Below are 20,688 nucleotides of genomic sequence, written 5' to 3'. Positions count from 1 at the left end.
AGTTAGAACAGGATATTAACAACAGGAATTAGTATACCATCACTGAGGCAGAAAAAATATTTATTCTGTTGAGAAAATTTGTGTGATTGGAGATACAGCATGCAGTGATAATGGAACACAATTGCAGCAGAAACTCACAAGGATGTTCAACAACAACTACCAAAGTTACTGGTTTTCTTACCAGTTGATTCAGATAGTCTGTATTTGATGACTTTTATCTAAAGTGACCTGTGAGGTCAAATTGGTGTTTTTTCAAATGCTTGGAACACGGGGAGATGATCCAAAGCATGCCCAGAAAGCTAAAATGTGTCAATATTTAAATGCAGTAAACTGAAAGGTTGGATATTTGGGATACATTATCTTAGATAAAAAATATTGCACTACATCAAGAGGAGTCAACTAACAGTTAAAGGAAGGCCATGGCAATTAATACCACTTAGCATTAGATTACAGAAAAAGAGATCATCAAACTGTCTTGACCTCTTTTCTCATGCAGTCACACGTTTGACTGATAAAAATAATAGTGCAGATGGTGATGTGAAACACAAGGCTGTATCCCCCTGACAGGACCGAAGAAAATAAAGCAAAGCAAAAGTCAACATGGCACACATTTTAACGGGTTAGAAAGTGGGTAATTATAGAGATCATGTTGTTAATGTAAATGCAGAATCATCCTGGAGTCGCTTTTCTAGAGGGGTCTTGCAAGGATCTCTTTATGTCTGTGCTAATTAGCACTTCCTGCTGCCTGGTGAGAAAGCCTATCCAGGCCTTACTTGTAAGGAGTATAGGCTGAGAGACAGAGATGAGTCCTTGTTCCAGAGTGACAGAGGTTTTCTAGAAGTAGGTGTGAGCAAACACTGTCTCTGCATAGCAAGAAACCGTGTCATACATTTGGAATCAAAGAATGTGGGCTGTGCTCATGTAGTGTGGGATTCTCTCCTGGGCAACCTAAAGTCTGAAGAAGGTTTGAGATGGGATTTTGCAGTATTGATGCTGTAGCCACGGCTTAGGGAGTGCCTTGTTTCTTGGATAAATGAACAGAAAAATACAGTAAGACTATATGGGCTATAGATTGGTGGTAAAAGTACAAAGTGAATGCTCTCTCCAGTTCTAACATGTGCTTCAAAAAGCTATTGGAAAACCCACAGTGATTCACGTCTGCAAGGCGTGCCCTGTACTGAGAAATTTGGAAAGGCGGTTTAGTTTGGCAAAGGGAAGGTTATAGGGAAAATTCTGTGTAGTTCCAAGTACCAAAAATGAAGGGAGAGATTTGATGAGTGTTCTCTGAAAGGTGAGATTTTTTTAGTTCAATCGTAAAGTTGTTTCCATCAGTCTTCTGGCTCTTGCTGTGAGAGAATATGGGTGATCTCTGTGATTACTTTTTCTGAAGTTCCCGTCAACCCTGGCAAAAGGGTAACTAAGCAAAATATTTCTTTTCAGTGTTTGAGAACACTGGTTGGGCACACAGGTGGAGTCTGGTCGTCACAGATGAGGGACAATATCATCATCAGTGGCTCTACAGACCGAACGTTGAAAGTGTGGAACGCTGAGACTGGAGAATGCATACACACCTTGTACGGACACACCTCCACCGTGCGCTGCATGCACCTCCACGAGAAAAGGTACAGAAGGCTTTGTCTAGAGCCGCAGCCACGCTTTGCTTTGTCATTTTCCACACTTGTGTCCAAAGAAAAGACTTGTTAATCTCAGATAACATCAAGTGACCTCATCCAACACGGAGCAAAATGCAAACCAGGCGAAACATTCGAACTAAAGTATGTAAATCAACACAAGGGAGGGGATGAATAATAGAAGCAAAAGCAGAAGGCTGTTAATGAAAGAACAGAAAAATTGAGTCACGTAAAGTCACATTCTCCGTTGTTTCAAAACTAATTCTTTGTGATGCTGTGATTCAGTCTCCCATACTCTCGAGTACTTTCTCCTTTTTTGTCAGTGTTACAGACTTTGATAGAACGACTTTTAAGTTTCAGCATTGCAGTATTTTATTTCGATTTGGACCAATTATACCATAACTTCAGCAGTAGTAAACCATGTCTTGATTCAGCGAACATTGGCAAAGCTCTTTTACTTGGCTGTGGTACGGAGCTGTTGACAGGGTGCCTGCTGGTTGCATTTCTTCTTTGAAGAATGATGAGGGTTTTTTTTTCTTTATCAAGGCCATTAATATGAATGCCTTCTCATTTCTGTTCTTGCCTGAAAAGGCTTTTAAAAGTATAAACTGAAAAAAAATCAAGCAGAATAACCATTACATTACGGACAGTAAAACTTCTAAAGATCTTCTTTGTTTATTGGTTATAATTAGTTAACTCAGTCATTAAAACAGAATGTTTGTGGCACTGGCTGGAGCTCAGCATATTCATAAGCTTTCACAGACAGATACAACAGTCCACATAATTTCTCATGGCACCGTGCATTTTGCTGTTCAGAAATGAAGTGCTTTTTTAAATACTGATTGCTAATTATCTCAACTAGTCAGATCCTGAGGAGGTGAGCAGAGAAAGGAAGAAAAACACTCAAGTAATTTGCAACCCTAGTAAAATGTCATACTGAACCAGGTCTTTGGTGGCTTGGGTCTTGGGACTGCTGGGTCTTGGGACTGCTGCTATCTAGTCTCCCAGATTAAAACTTGTAACTGGTTTATACCCAAGTCTTAATTGTTTTCATACTTTTATATCCAATGCTAAGTACAGGAGGGGTTTTCTTGTTCCTCCAGAGTGGTCAGTGGGTCTCGAGATGCTACCCTGAGAGTTTGGGACATAGAGACGGGCCAGTGTTTACACGTTCTGATGGGCCACGTAGCTGCAGTTCGGTGCGTTCAATATGATGGCAGAAGGGTTGTAAGTGGTGCATATGATTTTATGGTCAAAGTGTGGGATCCAGAGACAGAGACCTGTCTGCACACACTGCAAGGGCATACTAACAGAGTCTACTCATTACAGGTATGTGATTTTCATCTGCTGCTTTAGTTTCCTTAAGTAACATTTAAAGTCAGTTTATTTCACCTTGTTTATTACATTGTGGATACCTACTCCAGAATTATACTGGCCACAGGAATACAGAAGCATCTGTGATACTCCCCTCTCTTTCTATTATGCTAGTTATATGTTGTCTTAATTTAGAATCTGAGATTCTTTTAGAGGAACTTTTTTTTTAAAGTGCTCAGTACCGCAAAGCCTGAATGTCTATAGCAGCAAGTTAAGTAGTTTTGTGCATTGCTGAGTTGTCCGGCTGGGGGTTTTTTTTGTAATCTTGCATGCATTTTGGAGCTGTGTTTTGCCTTCCCCCAAAGAAATTCTTAACTTACTGTTTTAAATAAATCAGATGATACAGAAGTTGAAAATGTTCCAAAAAATTCCATTGGATTAATACTCTGAATTATGCAGATCTGTTTGTCCTTATTTTATACTCCCCTCCTGCAGTTCCAAACTAATTTACCGTAAGGCTGCACCTATAATTTTAATGTTCTGATGTAAATCTCCAGCCCTCTACTTCTTCTTCTCTGAGTAGAGGCCAGATCTACAGCTGTGAGGCTTTGTCAGCAGGGACATGTTACTGTGGGTACAGGTTATTATGGTACTGCTCTGTGTCATGGCTCTGTTGCCCACCAGTCACCCAGACTGCTCATCAGAACTAAGCTGGCAAGGGTACACATAGACTTCATGTAGACTCTTCTTGCCTCTACTAACCCAAAAGATCATCTTGTTCATTCATAGAGTCAAAGCATCACTTCCAGGCGTTGAAAGGCAAAGGAAATTAATTTCATGCTTGTGCCTGTTCTCACCACTGTCTGGCAGGACTTGAAAAAGAAATTAACAAAGACAGTTCACAATCGGGAAATTGCATTCCGCGTGTAACTTACTCTGGTTTGTGGCTCAGCCAGCAAAGCTTGGTGCTGGAGACATTTTTCATAAAGTGTGTCTTTCATAAGGTCTGTCTCGCCGTATAACACGTTCACTAGGAACAAAACACCAAACTGGTCTCCTTTCCCAAAATACATGGTAAAATTTGTCCAAAATCTCCAGCCCTTTTCTTACACTGAGGAATGTTCTCTAGACGAGCCATGAGCAGCGTAAAAATGCTGCACTATCTGCCTTTCCAAAATACTCAGAAGGTAGTATTTAGTTTACGGCAGTTTGGGAACAGTTTATATTATTCTTATCTTCATCAGTGGCTCTTGGTTTGACTTGGAAATATTCACGTCCTGCTCTGATACTGTAGTAGTAATACATCAAGTAATTGGATTACATTACACACTATTTACATCCTGTAACCAGAACTTGGCATTCTAAAACAAATTTCTGGGGGCAGAAAGCTACAGGTGCTTACAGTTTTAGGACAGAAAGATTCTGTAAAACTGCATGATGAGCTCCTGCCCTTTGGTCTGAAGTAGCTGCAAACGGCACAACTCCCATAAATAGAAGTGAGGCTGAATAACCAGCCTGTCCCTGCTCCATGGCAGGTTCTATTATACCCAGTGTCTTCCAATTTGTAGACCTCTTTACACTTTCCAGAGATCTTTAAGGAGCATTTGAAGACTACTGGTCATGTTGGGGTTTATTACTCTTTCTTAGCTGCCTTTGAAGTAATCCACAGATTCTCAGGATTCATGGGTAACAGCTCAACCACTGACCCAAACCATTGTCTGTCTGACTACAGCAATATCAGAGTGAAGTTTGTCTTGATGCCCAGCCTTGAAGCTCTCTTTCCAAATACCTCATGTACATGGAATACAATTAATTTGTGGGAAAGGGAGAAAGCATTCAAAGTTTGTTACATCAATCTGGTTTAGAAAAAGAAGCAGTCTCAGATAGTTGAGTTCCCTTAACAGGATTAGTTCTTTGCCCCTGTTAGATAGCAGTTGGTCCACGTGGACAAGCCATGTTGGATTGCCTTAGCTATAACAAAGACTCTGCCTAGCCATCATTCTCCCAGGCTGCAGCTGGACCTTCCTCATTCGTTCCCTGCCAAGCTCAGATCTTCACAATTTTCTCTTGACTTTTACATTCTTTGCTTTGGGTCACTTCTACTATTTCAAATGTCACCCAAATCCTAATGAAAATACTAAATGCCAGGCATCGCCTGGAACTCTCTCTGATGTTTCTAATAACACCATGAACAAAGTTCTGAACAGGATAGTATCCCTGCCTCAAATTTGCCTCCCTCTCTGCGAAAGCACAACCAACACATCTGCTGTTTGACGCGGCTTTTTACTCTGTCACCGAAAAAAATCCTATCAGTTAAGGTGATTTTCCCACAAATCTGTTTGCTGCTCCTTGCCGCGTTGCCAAGGGCTTAAAACCAGATTGATTATTTGTTAGTTCCTTCTGAAATTGCAGTTAGGCTGACCAATCCATAATTCCCCAGCTCCTATCATCATCTCCTTCGATAAAGAAAGGAATTGTGTTTGCCATCTGAAACTTGTCTGTCTTTCATAGGTTCTCAAAGACAGCAGCAGATGTCTTGGATTTTGTCTTAAAACAACTTGCCTTATGGGTTGTTGTTGGTTCCCCTCCCACCTCCATTCTAGCAAAAGCTTGTACTTAGTTGTCAGTGGTGTTAGTGCTGTGAGCCTGCACTCAGATGTGTAGGCCGAGGACTGAAGCAAAAACAAAAGCTAAATAGCTGGCCTCACTTGGTGTTTCCTTCCTACTGAGCGTAAATGAGCTTTTTTTTTTTTGGCCTTCCTCTTGTTTGGTTTGTGGTTTGTTGTTTTGTTTTGTTGTGGGGTTGGGTTTTTTTTTTACAGAATAGAGTGTTTTATCATCCTTAACAGCTCTTGCTAGTTTTATCTTGTTTTGTGCCCTGCCTTTCTGGTTTTGTCCCAGTGTGCTCTTTTAAACACAGCTATTGATCTAGCTTCTACTTTTTGTACAATTCCTTGTGCTTTAGCCAAGTGGGTCTTGGTAATTTACTACACTTCCTATCTTTTCCTTCACACAAGGATAGTTCAGTCTTTAAGAAAGTGCCAACTCTCCCGAACTCTTCCTTCCCTCAGAGAACAGATATATAAAAACCTCATGGGAAGGAAGTCTCAGTTTATTGAAGTATTCCTCCTTGATGCCCCCTGTTTTTATTCTACTGCTCTTTTTCCCTTCCCTTTTTGAGAATTCTGGACTCTAATGTTGTCACTGTCACACAAGTTACTTTCCACCTTTTTATTCTCTACATGCTCAGTCCTCTTGGCCGAAAATGTCTCATTCCTAAGCCAATTTCTCTACGTGCTCATGTTCTACATATTTTTATTTTATATATACTGCATGCCCAGAAAAATCAAAAAATTTGGACATCCATATTAGCCTGTATGCCTTTCCCTGCAATGATTAGGAAATTAAAGTTCCTTACTGCATGCAATTATGATTCTAAAAAGGCTAAAGCCAGCATTTGTCAATTACATGCCCTCCATTTTTTCTACGTTTTGGCTTTTGTGTAGATGATTCTGAATTAATGTTGTTACCCTTCTCCAGCTTAAAGCCTCTCTTGACTTGTGGAAAGCAGCAGGTTTGGCCTAGTGATGTCTTTATTATGAAAACTACATTTTCTTACCGTAGCACTGCAGTCAGGATTCAGTTGGGTTGACATTTAAAAGACTGGTGGTTCAGAGTTTTTCACCTTGAACTGTACCTTGTATTTCCTCTTGTAGACACTGGCTAATGCTGACGGTGCTCTGATAGCAAACATGGCCATCTCTGCCTAGACCAAATTCTTTCTATACATAGTATCTAACGTTGCATTTAGCGAATTTAAATTCTTAATAGCCGCCTTCGTAAGATCCTAATATAATTGTTTGTAACAGATTTACCTTTCTTGTAGTTTGATGGCATCCATGTGGTGAGTGGATCTCTTGACACTTCCATCCGAGTTTGGGATGTGGAGACGGGCAACTGCATTCACACGCTAACAGGACACCAGTCTCTCACAAGTGGAATGGAACTCAAGGACAATATACTTGTGTCTGGGAACGCGGATTCTACAGTCAAAATCTGGGACATTAAAACAGGACAATGTTTACAGACATTGCAAGGTGAGCTTAAACTACCTCCACGTAAGTGAAGCTGCCTGCAGTAATCTGCAGATCCTATTTAAAAAAAAAAACCCTTTCTGATAAGGACATACAAAGAAGCAAGCACAGACCACTTACAAGTTAAATGTTTTTCTGATGACAGCTGTATGATCTTTCTCTGAATTAGAAGAACAAAACTATTTAATCTCATCTATTCAAATCACTTGCCTCTTATGAAAGGCAGATGGTCTAGACTGATAGCAATTTGCTATGGGTATATTAGTCTAATAAGCCACAGAAATATGTAGGAAATGACATCTCAAAACAGTCAGTCAAACGTATTTATTTAGGGGTCACTTGGATGTTTCAAAGCCTACTGATTAATTGAATCGAGAGGCGAAGCACGCTGTCTGTTGCAATAAATCAAGAGAAAAGAGTGAAAGATGTTTTCTTTATTCCAGTACGAAGAAAGATTTTTGTTTCCATTTGACGGTTGCCACTCAGGTATCACACACACATTGTTTTGTTGCTCCCCACAAAAAATAGCCTCATGCCAGCCCCATATCTCATGTGCAGCATTTTCTGGCAGGAGCAGAAAATTAAATTTCCCTGTAAAGCAGACTCTGCTGTTTTTAACAACATATATTTCTACATCAATATGAAACTGTCAATATTTACTGATAGAGTCATCTCAGAATAACACTTCAGAGGGACTTGGAGACAAAATGCTTACAGCGGTCACCTCATTCTGGATGGTGAAGTTCATTTTCATCATGTCCAAGTGCATGCTTGCCCTACTGTTTGCAGCGAAACGAGATCACCGTAGCAAAGAAGGAAATACTAGGGGATTTTTCTCTACCTGCATTCACCTTTTGAAAGCATGGCAAGGCTTCTGTACCTTTTAATGTACCAACCCCGAGTTAACACATGCAACAGATTAAAAAAGAGCTAGGTATTTGCTCTATAAGCAGTGCTGTCTGACGCGGCTTTCTAATTACAGACAAAAATGGTTCGGTTTTCTGTTTCAGGTCCCAACAAGCATCAGAGTGCCGTGACCTGTTTACAGTTCAACAAGAACTTTGTAATTACCAGCTCAGATGATGGGACTGTAAAACTTTGGGACTTGAAAACGGGTGAATTTATCCGAAATCTAGTCACATTGGAGAGCGGGGGAAGCGGAGGCGTCGTGTGGCGGATCCGAGCTTCTAACACAAAGCTCGTGTGTGCGGTTGGGAGCCGCAACGGGACTGAGGAAACAAAGCTACTGGTGTTGGACTTTGACGTGGATATGAAGTGAAGGGCAGAAAGATGAATTTGTCCAAACATGTAGACGATGTTCTCCTTTCTCCCCTCTTCCCCTCCCCCCCTAAAAAAAAGAAAAAAGAAAAAAAAGAAAAAGGAAAAAAAAAAATCCCTTGTCCTTGGTGGTGCAGGATGTTGGCTTGGGGCAACAGATCCTAAAGACCTACGGACTACGAAGGAGAAGACAAAGATGACAAACTCTAACTGACAAGAGAGGCATTCGCTGTCTCGTCACATAAAAAGGCTACACTTTTGACCGGGGCAGCTTTGCAAAAATACGACTTTTGAAATGCGACCAGGTGCAATTATTTCTTTACTTTCATCCAACTGCTCCTTGAGCAATTTGGAAGTGGAAAAAAAAAATTGTTACAGTTCTTGTTTAACAGGTTATTTTACCACAAAGGTCTTGAAAGAAGCTGCAGAGGCGAGCCTGCTCGTGCAGCCCTGGGCCACCCTGGGGCCCGGCCTCCCCTCCCTCTGAGCCTGGCTGTGAGTTGGGGGGGAGATGGGCCGGACACCCTCCACCATCCCTTCCCCCCTCTGCGAGCACTCACTGGTTGACTTTCAGAAACTAGAGAGCATCTGCAATGAAAAAAAAACCCACCAAACAAAGAGTCCATTCCTGGTGTGGAAAAGCTAAAATATTACTGTGAATTGTTTTGTACAGTTTTATCAGAGCTTTTTTCTTTTATTCCTCTTTTTTTTTTTTGCCAACCATTGCCAATGTCAATCACAGTATTAGCCTCTGTTTTAATCTATTTACTGTTGCTTCCATCTACACTCTTCAACGCATAAGTTGCTCTGAGGTGGCAAGTTGTCCTGGGTTTTGAGAGTCCTCTGACAGGTTTAATTCGCAATGCTGGTGCTAGAAGTAGGTCTTCAATTACGGGATTGTTGTCCCACCCCTGTACTGTATTCCCAGTGGCCAAACTTATTTATGCTGCTAAATGAAAGAAAGAAAAGCAAAATATTTTTTTTTATTTTTTTTTCTGCTGTGACGTTTTAGTCCCAGACTGAATTCCAAATTTGCTCTAGTTTGGTTACAGAAAAAGACTTTTTGCCACTGAAACTTGAGCCAACTGTGCCTCTAAGAGGCTGAGAGTGGAAGAGTTTCAGACAATTAAGAGTGAAGTTTGCCTGCAAATAAAGAATTGAGTGTGTGTGCAAAGCTTATTTTCTTTTTTCTGGGCAAAAAATTAAAACACATTCCTTAGAACAAAGCTATTGCAGCCTGTTCTGTGGGGAAATTTTTCTTTGTGAGGGCTGTGGTGAATGGAATGAACATACATTAAAAAAAAACCTGACAAAATTTTTAAAAAATATTATAAAATACAAAAATGAAAATAAAGTTGCTGGTCAGTCTTAGTGTTTTACAGTATTTGAGAAAAAAACAACTGTTACAGTTATTGCTGGGAGGAACTGACAGAGCAAAAACGTAACGTTTTTGTAAAGATGTCACATGCAAACAAAATGAGAAACGAAAGAGTCAAATGGTTTGCCTCATTCTCCAAGAGCCACAACTCAAGCTGAACTGTGAAAGTGGTTTAACACTGTATCCTAGGCGATCTTTTTTCCTCCTTTTTTTTTTTTGTTTTTGTTTTATTTATAGTCTGATTTAAAACAATCAGATTCCAGTTGGTTAATTTTAGTTATGTAACAACCTGACATGATGGAGGAAAACAACCTTTAAAGGGATTGTGTCTATGGTTTGATTCACTTAGAAATTTTATTTTCTTATAACTTAAGTGCAATAAAATGTGTTTTTTCATGTTAGTATGCCTTTTTTTTTTTTCCCCTCTCCCCTGTTTCTTGTTAATTTAATATCATGCAGCCTACTAAGGGTAAAGCAGGTCAAGTTGCTCAGCTTACTGGGAGGTGCTAAAATATGTAGCAGGACTTTTTATGTAACCCCTGCACAAACAGGTGTGTGAGCGTCCTCCCCTCCAGTTGCTGCCCAGGATTTGTCACATGGGCTTGGCGAACACGGGGGGAAAGCCATGAGCTTCCTCTCACGCAGAACGAATGGGGCAGGATTTGACTCTGGAGGGAGTTGGCTATAAAAAGCTGCTCAAAGTACGTCAAACGTCTTCTGACAGCATCTTGTTACTGTATCTTAAATTGAAACCTGATGTTTATTAATTTATGGATTTCAATCAACTGATTGCGGCCTGACAGCAGAGAATAAATCCATAAATACAACTGAAATCAAAGTTAGGGCTGTAGGAGAGCTTGAAATAAAGCTTCTGAAGAAGAAAAAAACCACCAAACCTCATATTCTTCCAGATCAGTCCAACAATAGTTTTATCAGTGCCCTGAAGCCAAGGTAAGTCATTAGCCGTCTTGGAAACTTAGCACTAGGGTGTCACTTGCTCTGTCAAATCTTGACCAAAAATCATTGCTTTCCTCCACGTAAGACACTTCTGTCAGGGCATAGCATTTACTTGTTCATGACAGTTTTCCCTGTTGAAAATTTGTCACTGAAGAAACAAACCCAAAACATAAGAAGAGAAAATACATGGATGGAAAAGAAAAATATTTATATGCTTACACATCTCTGACTATGTGCTAGTCAAACGTAGTTCCAGTCCCTACATTATGCAAAGCAAGCAGTGCTGAAGGATCATGCTTCCATCTGGCCTCTGGAGATTAAAAAGCCATACAAAATGACTGAGAAGCTACAAATTGTAAAAATCTGTTCATTGAGTTGGTGTTTAAGGGAGAAAAAATTGCAGCAGGCACTGACATCACATAAAAGCTGTGATCAGCTCGGTATTTATCTAAAAACAATTAAAGAGCTAATCCTCTCCTAAAATGACAGTGAAAGATTGCCAGGACTTTACATTGTTCTGGCAAGAACACAGGCCGGGACGCTCAGACCCCTGATGCCAGAAGGTACATCAGTCTGGGCTGCGAGAGGGGATGGAAATAGAAGGGTGAAAGTATGAATATTTAACGCAGGGAACAGAGCAATAGCTTTTAAGATTGTGTAATTTTCTTCCATGATTTGTAGAAATTGCAACAACATGTTTTCAAAGAGCAAAGGCGCTGGCCTGACAGTGCAAGAGGATGAGAGATTTGTGAGTAACGTTGCGCTGGAGGGCAGGAATACAAATCGGGGCAGGAGAGTGAAATGACAGAAGAGGAAAAGTAACAAATCCAAATCAGTTCAAGCTGTGTTTAGGTACACCTTAAGCAGCCAATATGACCAGGAGCAAAATCAACCAGACTAGGGAAGTTTTCAGGTTGACAGGGTAGTTCCAATGCTATCTGATGTTCAAATTCATGCAGAATAATTTGAACGTGTTAAGCCAACCACATTTGTATCTTCTTCCTTAATCCCAGAGTTAGGCTAAAATGATAGACTTTCACATTAAATAAGAAAACCCAACACAGTATCTCAAAATTACTTTTTTAAAAAGCTTTTCCCCTTCAATAAAACGTTACAAAGTTGACAGTATTCATGCGCTAAAGACTTCTATTTTGTGAGAAGCCTGTTTAGGTTTGTAGGAGTTGATGTTGCTTATGAGACATCAAACAACAAAGCTCACCAAGCAGAAATTTGTTTAAGTGATGACATTTAAAAATTGGGCCTGCAGTAAACACATCCAAGAGGTTTTCTTTACCATCTCCTTATTACCCGCTCTACATTGATGCGCTCACCATAGCATAGTTCACTTGGTATGAAGTCTTCGGTTTGGCAGCACCTGTTCCAACTGAGACTGCTTAGGAAACATCTTCATTTTGTGTAACCACATTTAGATTTTAGGGTGGGTGGAGTGATCTTTAAAAAAAAAACCAAAACAGTTAAGAATGCTAGTATAAGACTACAACTGCTTTGTACTCTCAGTGTGCAGACACTTTTTGACTCTCCTGGCTTAGTCATCGTAGGCTGTGTAAAGTATCTGAAGCTATCCCAGAGTGATAATTGCACTCATGTTTCTGGCATCTCACCCTCTTGTTTTAATGCTCATTATTTTTTGTTTTGTTTTAGCCCCCAAAAGAGCTTCCATGTTTTCTCCTGTATCTGAAGCCAAATCAACAGTGTTAAATGGTTTTTTTTAAACTAGGTATTGTTCTTAGTGGGCCTTGATTTTAGCTAATGTCAGAGGTAGTATTGCCACTTCCTTCAAGAGCCCGTTCCTATGGTCTCCATTTACTTTCTCAAGAGATAGGACAAGACATTTAACAGCTGTGTCTACACCCAACTTACAGTTCGGATCTGCAGCTCTCCCAACAGATCACAGTGCTGCCTCACAGCCCACAAACAGAATTCCTTTGTAGTATAACTAAATCTGGAGCAGCCCTCTGGGAGCACACCCTAGGCACTTGAGGCACTACTGGAGCATATGGGACCATACCAGGGCTAGTCCAACACCTCAGAAATACATTCATGTAGATGCTAAGTCCTTAGGATCAGCAAATTGGTGTGACAACTCTGCTCCTATTGCACAACAGTAATTGCTAGTGTGGGCATAACTTTCAATAAACACTCTCCCACAGAAGCCCTGGATCCTGTTTAGTAATCGGCAACCAGCTCCTATCCAAACAGCAGAAGCAGAAAACCAGAATCTGCCTGATACCACTACAGAGTTTTTGCCAGAGAAGAAGAGTTTGGACGCCTTCAGCTTGCTCTCAATATGTTTATGGAAAGGTTCATCTGATGGGCTGATGAAATCCAGTTTAAATGACATAAAAATCTCTCATGATCAGTCTGGTCCAAATTTTCTACCAGCAAGTCAACACCTGAGCCTTTCACAAAAAGAAATCATGACATTTTGTAATTAGGCCAAAGAACCAGATTATAACAACAACAAAAACTCCATGTATTCTGCCCTCATAAGACCACATCTGGAATATTGTGTCCAGTTCTGGGCCCCTCAGTTCAACAAGGACAGGGAGCTGCTGGAGAGAGTTCAGCACAGGGCCACCAAGATGCTGAAGGGAGTGGAGCATCTCCCTTATGATGAAAGGCTGAAGGAGCTGGGGCTCTTTAGCTTGGAGGAGGCTGAGGGGTGACCTCATTAATGTTTACAAACATGTAAAGGATGGGTGTCAGGAGGATAGAGCCAGGCTCTTCTCAGTGATGGCCAATGATAGGACAAGGGGCAACGGGTGAAAACTAGAGATTTGTAAGAAGTTCCGAAGAAATACAAGGAAGAATTTCTTCACTGTGAGGGTGACAGAGCACTGGAACAGGCTGCCCAGATGGGATGTTGAATCTCCTTCTCTGGAGACATTCAAAACCCATCTGAATGAGTTTCTGTGTGACCTACTCTAGGTAGTCCTGCAGAGACCTGCAGGGGGATTGGACTAGATGATCTTCCAGGGTCCCTTCCAACTCTTGAGATTCTGTGATTCTGTAATTACTTGAGTAATTACTTTGACCAATCAACTGTTAAGTACTTAAAGGGTAATACCCAAACATGCTGACCACTGACTCTTTAATAAAGATGGGAAGACTATTTTCTTTCCATCTCCTGCCACTTTATTTACAACCTTGATCTCTGACATTCTGCAAAGATACACATGCTGTGTGATGTTTAGTATTTTATGATGATATATGGTGTTTATGATTATACCTGAAGTATATGATCTATGAGATGTATACTAGGTTTTTCAAACTTCATCTAAAAGTGGCATACACAATTTTTCAAACACTTCTTTGAGCACCGGTGCAGGTTTATAAATACAACAGATGTTTTAACATAAAAGCTGTTCCAGATCCCTTCCGAGATAGACAGTTTGACAAACTAGGTGTCACCAAAAAGTCGGCAGCCAGTACAGGCTCTTGTTCCCTGTTCAGTTTGCCAAATGGCCCAGCAGCTGGAGCAGTACTTGAGCAAACAGAAATGGTGCATTGTGCTAGCACAGGCACAGGCTGCTGAAGGGAAATGCTGCAGCACTCCGTGCCTCTGCAGTTGCCTGAGAACTGATGGCTTTATGCCCACAGAAACCGCATTGCTCTCGCCTGGGTGGGACAGGAGTCCTATAAAATCATAACTAAGCTAGGACCGAATCTTCCACCATCTAGAGATGGCAGAAATCATTCATGACAGAGGCTGCCACTAAAGACTGACAGCATAGAGAATCCAGCAGCATTTCTGAACTCATACTCTATAGGACAACTGAGACTTGGCCAAAGGTATCCTCCAGCTCTCACCTCTGCCTTGCTTAGGTCCAACTTCAACTATGTGATCCCTACTCACAAGCTGATTTTGTCCAATCCTGTGTGATAGCAATAGTTTTGGTGAAAGATAAGCTGAGCTATTTGTCTTCTGCATCTCTGTGCTGCTGGAATCTACATTGTACTTTTTGCCACTTTCTGCAGGGGGACAGCACAACCTCAAATCTGACACTGAATGCTCCAAGGTAAACACATGAAGGTGACAACATTCAGCCCAGAATGAGAGATTTATCATCATTGTGGCTAAAAATGATTTGCATCTTGAATCTAGACTGAGAATAATATTTTAGACCTAGTGCAATTAGATAAGTTTCAAGTTGCTTTCAATTCCTTACTTTTTAAGACATCAAGCTTTTAATGCCACAAACCACATCTGGCCTGAGTTCCTCCATGCCTGCAAAACAGATACATTCTACGAAGCTTCACATTTTAAGCAGAATCATGTTGCCTGGAAGTTCAGAGAGCTCGTGGCCAATGGACAGCAAAAAAACCCATGGAAAGTCTGTGTTGTGTGAGTTGGATCAGAAATGAACTATGAAACTTCAAGAAAGTCAACGTGCAATGAATTTGATGCTTTTTCTGTCCAAGAGATTTTAACTGTAAATCCTACACCTGCTAGTGTGCTAGTGTCTCATCACCCTCATCAACAAAGCACAGGAGTAAACTTTCTTTACAAAGCCTTCAGTCTAGCTGCCCTATAATTGAGGATATGATCAACCATGTTAGCTCTGACTCACGTGAACTTCTCTTACCTAGGGCAGTTTGTTTGATGGAAGATGAGCGAAATGCTTTTGGACCTCCTTCTTCTGTCTGGCTCCTCACATCATATGTCATATGTCCGAGCTGCAGGTTTTGTAGGGTGCTTACAGGACACTATTCAGAAGTGCTTTCTTTAATTTGAAACAGGAAACGTGTTATGTAGAAGATCCAAAAGCTTCAAAGGCAGTTTCCCTTGCCAAAGGAGTTGCATTTCAACCCAAGTACACTCTCTAGACTAAAATTCAAAGCTGACAGTGTGGGAAGATGCTCACGCCTTCCAGGGGGCTGATGATTTGTAAGGGACAGAAGGACTCAGATTAGTTGGCTGTAAATATCAGTGTGGTAAACTGAGCAGTACAACTGTTCCTATATGGGTGTTTTATTTTCAGGTCCTCAGTTTGAACTGAATTTCTAATAATACCACAGCTCTGCAGACATCCCACCAATACAAAGCATGTTTCCTTTACCTTCATACACAGAAGACCTGAGAACTACGTTCCCCTCTTTTTTCAAACTGTCACTTGTTTTTAAGTTTTCCTGATATATTTCATTTCTTATTTTAAAGTTTCACGTTATGGTTTGGAAAAAGGAAGAACTCGAAAGCTGCAGACTAGACAGGACTCCAAAAATGTGCCTTCAGACAGCTTGCTGCTACTTGTCTGTTTTGGTGTACCTCCTGTCAATTCTCAGTCGACAGGAGCGAATGTTTCAATTAACTAGCATACACACTTTCCCAAACAAACAAGTTTTACAGAAACATGTTCTGTTTGTTGTCCCCAGGGGAAAAGTTTTTCCATTTTTTCTGTTGGTGCTTCCATTGCCTACTGAGCACAAGCTTTAGGCATGTACTGGATGTCATCTTTACTGTTCTGCTGGCTACTGCCACGCTTCACATACACCCATTTCATCCAAACCAGCACTGTAATGTGATGTTCCTTGTGACCACTCTTCAGTCCCACACACATTTTTACATTTTGAAACCAGGTAACTGACCTGTCTGGATTCACCTGCTTGCATGCAGTCATTGACCAGCAGAAACAGCTTGAGACCTCAGCAATAATCACTCTCAGCCTTATGGCGGAACAGGGACAACCCAGGGCAGAGAAGCAGAAAGATGGAGGAATGCTCTGTTTGAGATATCACTAATGATGTGGTCACCTTAAGTATAACTAAGCCCACAGGTCTCCTATTTGAGTTGAAACGTTCAAGATTACAGCCTATATTTTAAAAGGCTCAAACTACATATTCATTTCTATGCACACACTTCACATCTTGAGATACTTCTGGTTTTACATATTTTAAAATAAGACTTGACAGCTACATAATCTTCCTGTTTTTCTCTATTTGCTTCCCTCATTTTCTCTTCTCTTTGACACTCACGCTTCAGTTTCCTTATGTTTTACTTCCTTCTTTGTCCTGTTCCCTATGTTTTTCTTTTTGCACATTTTACCATTCATGTCCCTATTTCTCTCATGTTTTTCATTTTTTCATCTTTCCCATTTGTGGACTTCTCCTCTGCTTAAAGCTGTCATAGCCAGCTTCTCTCTCTCTTCCTTCACCCCAAAATCTGAGCTGGCGAGCTAGAGAATATTTTATACTACTCATCTAGAGAAAGAAGATACACAGGATATACCTAAGACAGTGGAGAAGTAAGTACAGAGCACTTGGAAAAAATAATTCCTTTGCTTCAATATGAAAGAGCTCATGTTTGTCTAGCCACAGTCCACAAAGGACTCCAATGGTCCACCAGAATCAGACCCTCTAAGCACAGACTGGCCTACCACCAATTTAATAAACTACGGAGTAACAAGCATTGCCTAATTCAATACTCATCAAGCACCCTCTCTTCTGCTTTCTGCCAAAAAGTAGTATTTGCTTCAAAAAAATCATACGTTTTTTTGCTCCTTAGGAAACCTAGTGTGTAAAGCCAAGTTTGAAAATGTTCCTTGTTATTAAACATGGGTGATACCGTTGTTTTCTAAATCTGCAGAACCTGAAAGTTACTTTTGGTGACAAGTGTCTAGACAGATCCACCTCTGGACAGAAACAATCATCCTAACAGATGCCTGTTTCATAAAGCTCTGTATAAATAAGAATTTGAAGCTGTAAATGAACCTACATTCCAAACTTAACAACAGCGGCTGAAATTCCTTCTGGTACTACCAACATAGCGCAGCTGGGACAGCACGGTCTGTCAGGGTGTGTTAGGAATAATACATAAACCACGTCTAAAACAATCTAGTGCACATTGCTCACTAATTCTTAATAGGCAGTGACAGCGTAAGCAATAAAAGGCTCAGGAGCCGGCGTATGAAGTGACTGCATGCCGGCTATATAGCCCTGGCGCCGGGGAAATTTAACTGTTCCAGTGACACAACAGATCCAGTTGAAAAAAGCCAGAGACATCCAGCACTTCTCTGAGACTTGGCTTCTGCATAGTGTTAAACCAACGCAACTTAATTCAAAAGGATAAGTAGCTATTAAGGACACAAACTGTCCAAAGCAACAAAGCCACAGATAAGTCATCCTCATCTTTGCAGAACAAAGAGCACTAAAAACAAACAAACAACTTCCCCTCCCCCAACAACTACAACCAGAAGGAAGAAAATCCAAACCTAAATCCCCTATCTTTTATCTCCCTGTTTGCTTTCAGCTTAATGATACTGTTAATGGTTGCAGGTGATATCCTCTCCTTGCAAACACATTCCTACCCATATAGAGGCCAAGCTCTGTGTATGGGGCACTCTTAGACTGCATTTACCCAGTAAGAAAGATAAGTAAGAATTGCCTCACAGTTTTTATTTTTGCTCTTTCTATTCAAACACTTTGCTCTTGCTTGTTGCTTTACAAACAGAACAGCAGCTACTGTACTTACCCACGGCTTGTACAAAGCTGACAATAGATGAGTGTTGTTGCTTATCCTTTCCAGGCTGAAGGATCATTGGATCAGGGAAAACAAGTTTGAATTAGACAGAGGTTAAAAGTCCAAAAAGCAGGACATGTGACTAGCATTGTATCTCCAAGGCCTGAGGTAAACAACCCTTCTGGTCTAAAACTGGACTAATAACCCAAACAGCTAATAGGAGTCACCACATAGAGTACAAAGGCAGCTAAATTTGACAATAAAGAGAGCAGAAGCTCTTTCATAGACATAAGAAATGCACCAGAGAAGACAAAGAAAAGCACAGGTCTAATATCAGCATATTCTGATGTACTCTTGGAAAATCCACACAATACCCCTATTATGCAATCTAATGTATCAGACAGCACAATGCAGACAAAACTGTTCTGACAGGAAGACAAGAGTTCCTTTAGTCTCTGACTCTCCAAAGAAATTATGCTTCCCAATTAATACTTGAAATCCAGTTATTTATGCACACAAATTGGAACTTAAATTTTCTGCATCACAGAAGCACGCTCTTCCCATACACCCGGCTAGAAGGAGCACAGGCAGACGTACCTTCAGCCATCAACCTTTCCCCTCAGGCTGGCTGCAGCCCTCACACACCCAACAGATCTTCTATAAGGACCTCGATATCTCTTTCTATGGCTATTCTCTACAAATCTGTAATATTGCCCATAAAGATTATTCTTCCTATCGCTTTGGCTCTTTGCAAAAGCGACAAAGGTGAGACAAAAGAAACGGCTTTGCAGGCTTTAGAATGGAAGAACTGTTCTCCATTTAGCTGTGTGATAAACGGGAAGAAACTATCTCAGTCATAAAACAAATGAAGTGACAGCAGTAATAGCTCACACTAAACCAAATTTACCTTGCCTACATTTTAAGATGCTTCCCCTGTAGGTAGAGATGAGGTACGGAGACAACCAACTGTGAAGTTCATGCAGTGTTTTTCCTTTCCAGGAGGGATGGCTATTTCAACCTGCTCTTCTTACAAAATATAGAAAAACCTGCTTGCAGTGTAATCTTTGTCTCTCCCTCTGCCAGCTCAAGATGTGAATTTTTCACTACTCTTGGAAAGTAACACAGGTTTTTGGGAGCCGTCCCTGTTCAGAAGCCTGCCGTGGGATGTGGCATGTCTTCTGGCATCCATGTCTGATGCTCTAGTGAGAGCATCTCTACACCTAAGTTTCCATCTCACCTCTTCTCAGGCATTTTTCAGCATCCACCCAATGTGCATTAAACAGTGAGCAATTGAGAGTTCAAGCAAATTATATGGAGGAATGGATAATTAGCCCCTAGGAACGCATCCAGCTACAGTTATACTCCATGAAGGTTAGAGGCCCAATTCCTCCTCATTTGAATCTGATATTGGAGGAATATATAGAGCTTTATCCAAGCTACTAATTTGCAATTTTACTGCAAACAATTTACAATCAAATGAACTGAAGGCTGGAAGCAAAGAGTACATTAATGATCTAATATTCCTTTTGCATTTTGTTTCATTTTATCTTCCAGGGAAGACCAGTCTTAAAAAAATTGGATAATTGGCCAGTAAATAAATACAATCTTTTTTCTTCTAATTATTACCACATAAAAGCTGAATTACTGGTATGAACTACAGTGCTGTCTTCTGCTGAGGACAGTCCTGTATGACCAATCTCCAGCAACAGAAACTGAGAAAACATCACTATTTCCCCACCTGAAAACCCACACTCTAACGAAGCAGCAGAAAAGGTATCACAGTATTTGAATACCAAATTTAGTGTTCTGGACTAGCAATATGGAATTTGTATATCATACAGTCATGTGCACTCTAAGATGTTTCTTGAAAATACAGTAACTATTCTGTCAAAAGGAAGCATGAATGTCGGAACAGCTTTTGCAATACTCCACTGCAGCTTCATCTACACTAGGAGAGATCTAGGTGCAGCTAAATTAGCGCATTTTTTTTCTTAGGTTTAGAGGTAGTCTAAAGGCATTGGTCAAGCACCAAACCTCAGTCTTGGGGAAGGAGCTAGGACAGGTGGTCATTTCACAGGACAGTAGTCAGTCTGAGGTTTTCTCCTAAAAAAGATGCTGTGCTGCCCTCTGGAAATGGCTCTAGTGCTGAGCTGATCTCCTTAGACAGTTGGTGAACTCACATTTTTATGGACAGGTAATTTTCTGGAAGTTTAGCGAGCTGAGCTGCCTCAAGAGGGTCAGTTAGCTGCCAACAGATGAGGAGCATGTGACCAGGAGCAAGTCAGGTCTGCCTCTCCCAGTGTCACAGAGATGCTAAAATCTCAGGAGACATCGAGTCAGGCTATTATCTCAAAAACTGCTGAGGAAAGCAGGAGTGCTGCACTCAACTCCTTCCATTCCACAACTCCTGTCTCTGACACTGCTAGTACCCAAACTCAATTCATAGAATCATAGAATCATTTCAACTGGAAGAGACCTTTGAGATCATCGAGTCCAGCCTTAGTCACAGAATAACAGAATCTCAAGAGTTGGAAGGGACCCTGAAAGATCATCTAGTCC

General features: G+C 40.8%; 1 protein-coding gene and 1 long non-coding RNA gene across 5 annotated transcripts in view; one reads left to right on the top strand and one right to left on the bottom strand.

Annotated features, from left to right (window-relative positions):
- The window catches only part of FBXW7 (F-box and WD repeat domain containing 7), a 185,331-nt gene extending 175,235 nt beyond the window's left edge, over positions 1–10,096 (top strand). For 2 of the 4 annotated variants that reach the window (XM_061992973.1, XM_061992976.1), the window contains 4 exons: positions 1,441–1,622; positions 2,735–2,960; positions 6,832–7,042; positions 8,050–10,096. In XM_061992973.1, coding sequence (XP_061848957.1) covers positions 1,441–1,622; positions 2,735–2,960; positions 6,832–7,042; positions 8,050–8,318 — 888 coding nt within the window. In that variant the 3' untranslated portion in view covers positions 8,319–10,096. Of the gene's footprint in view, positions 1–1,440; positions 1,623–2,734; positions 2,961–6,831; positions 7,043–8,049 lie in introns of those variants that run through there. The other 2 variants (XM_061992974.1, XM_061992975.1) reach the window with 2 other exon arrangements.
- Positions 1,814–20,688, bottom strand: part of LOC133625133 (uncharacterized) — a 42,947-nt gene continuing 24,072 nt past the window's right edge. The window contains exons 2-3 of the long non-coding RNA XR_009818447.1: positions 6,821–7,001; positions 1,814–2,239 (exon numbers count right to left, since the gene is read on the bottom strand). This is a non-coding gene — a long non-coding RNA (uncharacterized LOC133625133). The remainder of the gene's footprint in view (positions 2,240–6,820; positions 7,002–20,688) is intronic.

This window comes from Colius striatus, chromosome 3 (genome assembly GCF_028858725.1).
Source record: "Colius striatus isolate bColStr4 chromosome 3, bColStr4.1.hap1, whole genome shotgun sequence".
NCBI classification, from domain to species: domain Eukaryota; kingdom Metazoa; phylum Chordata; class Aves; order Coliiformes; family Coliidae; genus Colius; species Colius striatus.
Note: the sequence above shows the minus strand (reverse complement) of the source record. Positions and strands in the feature narration are given on the sequence as shown.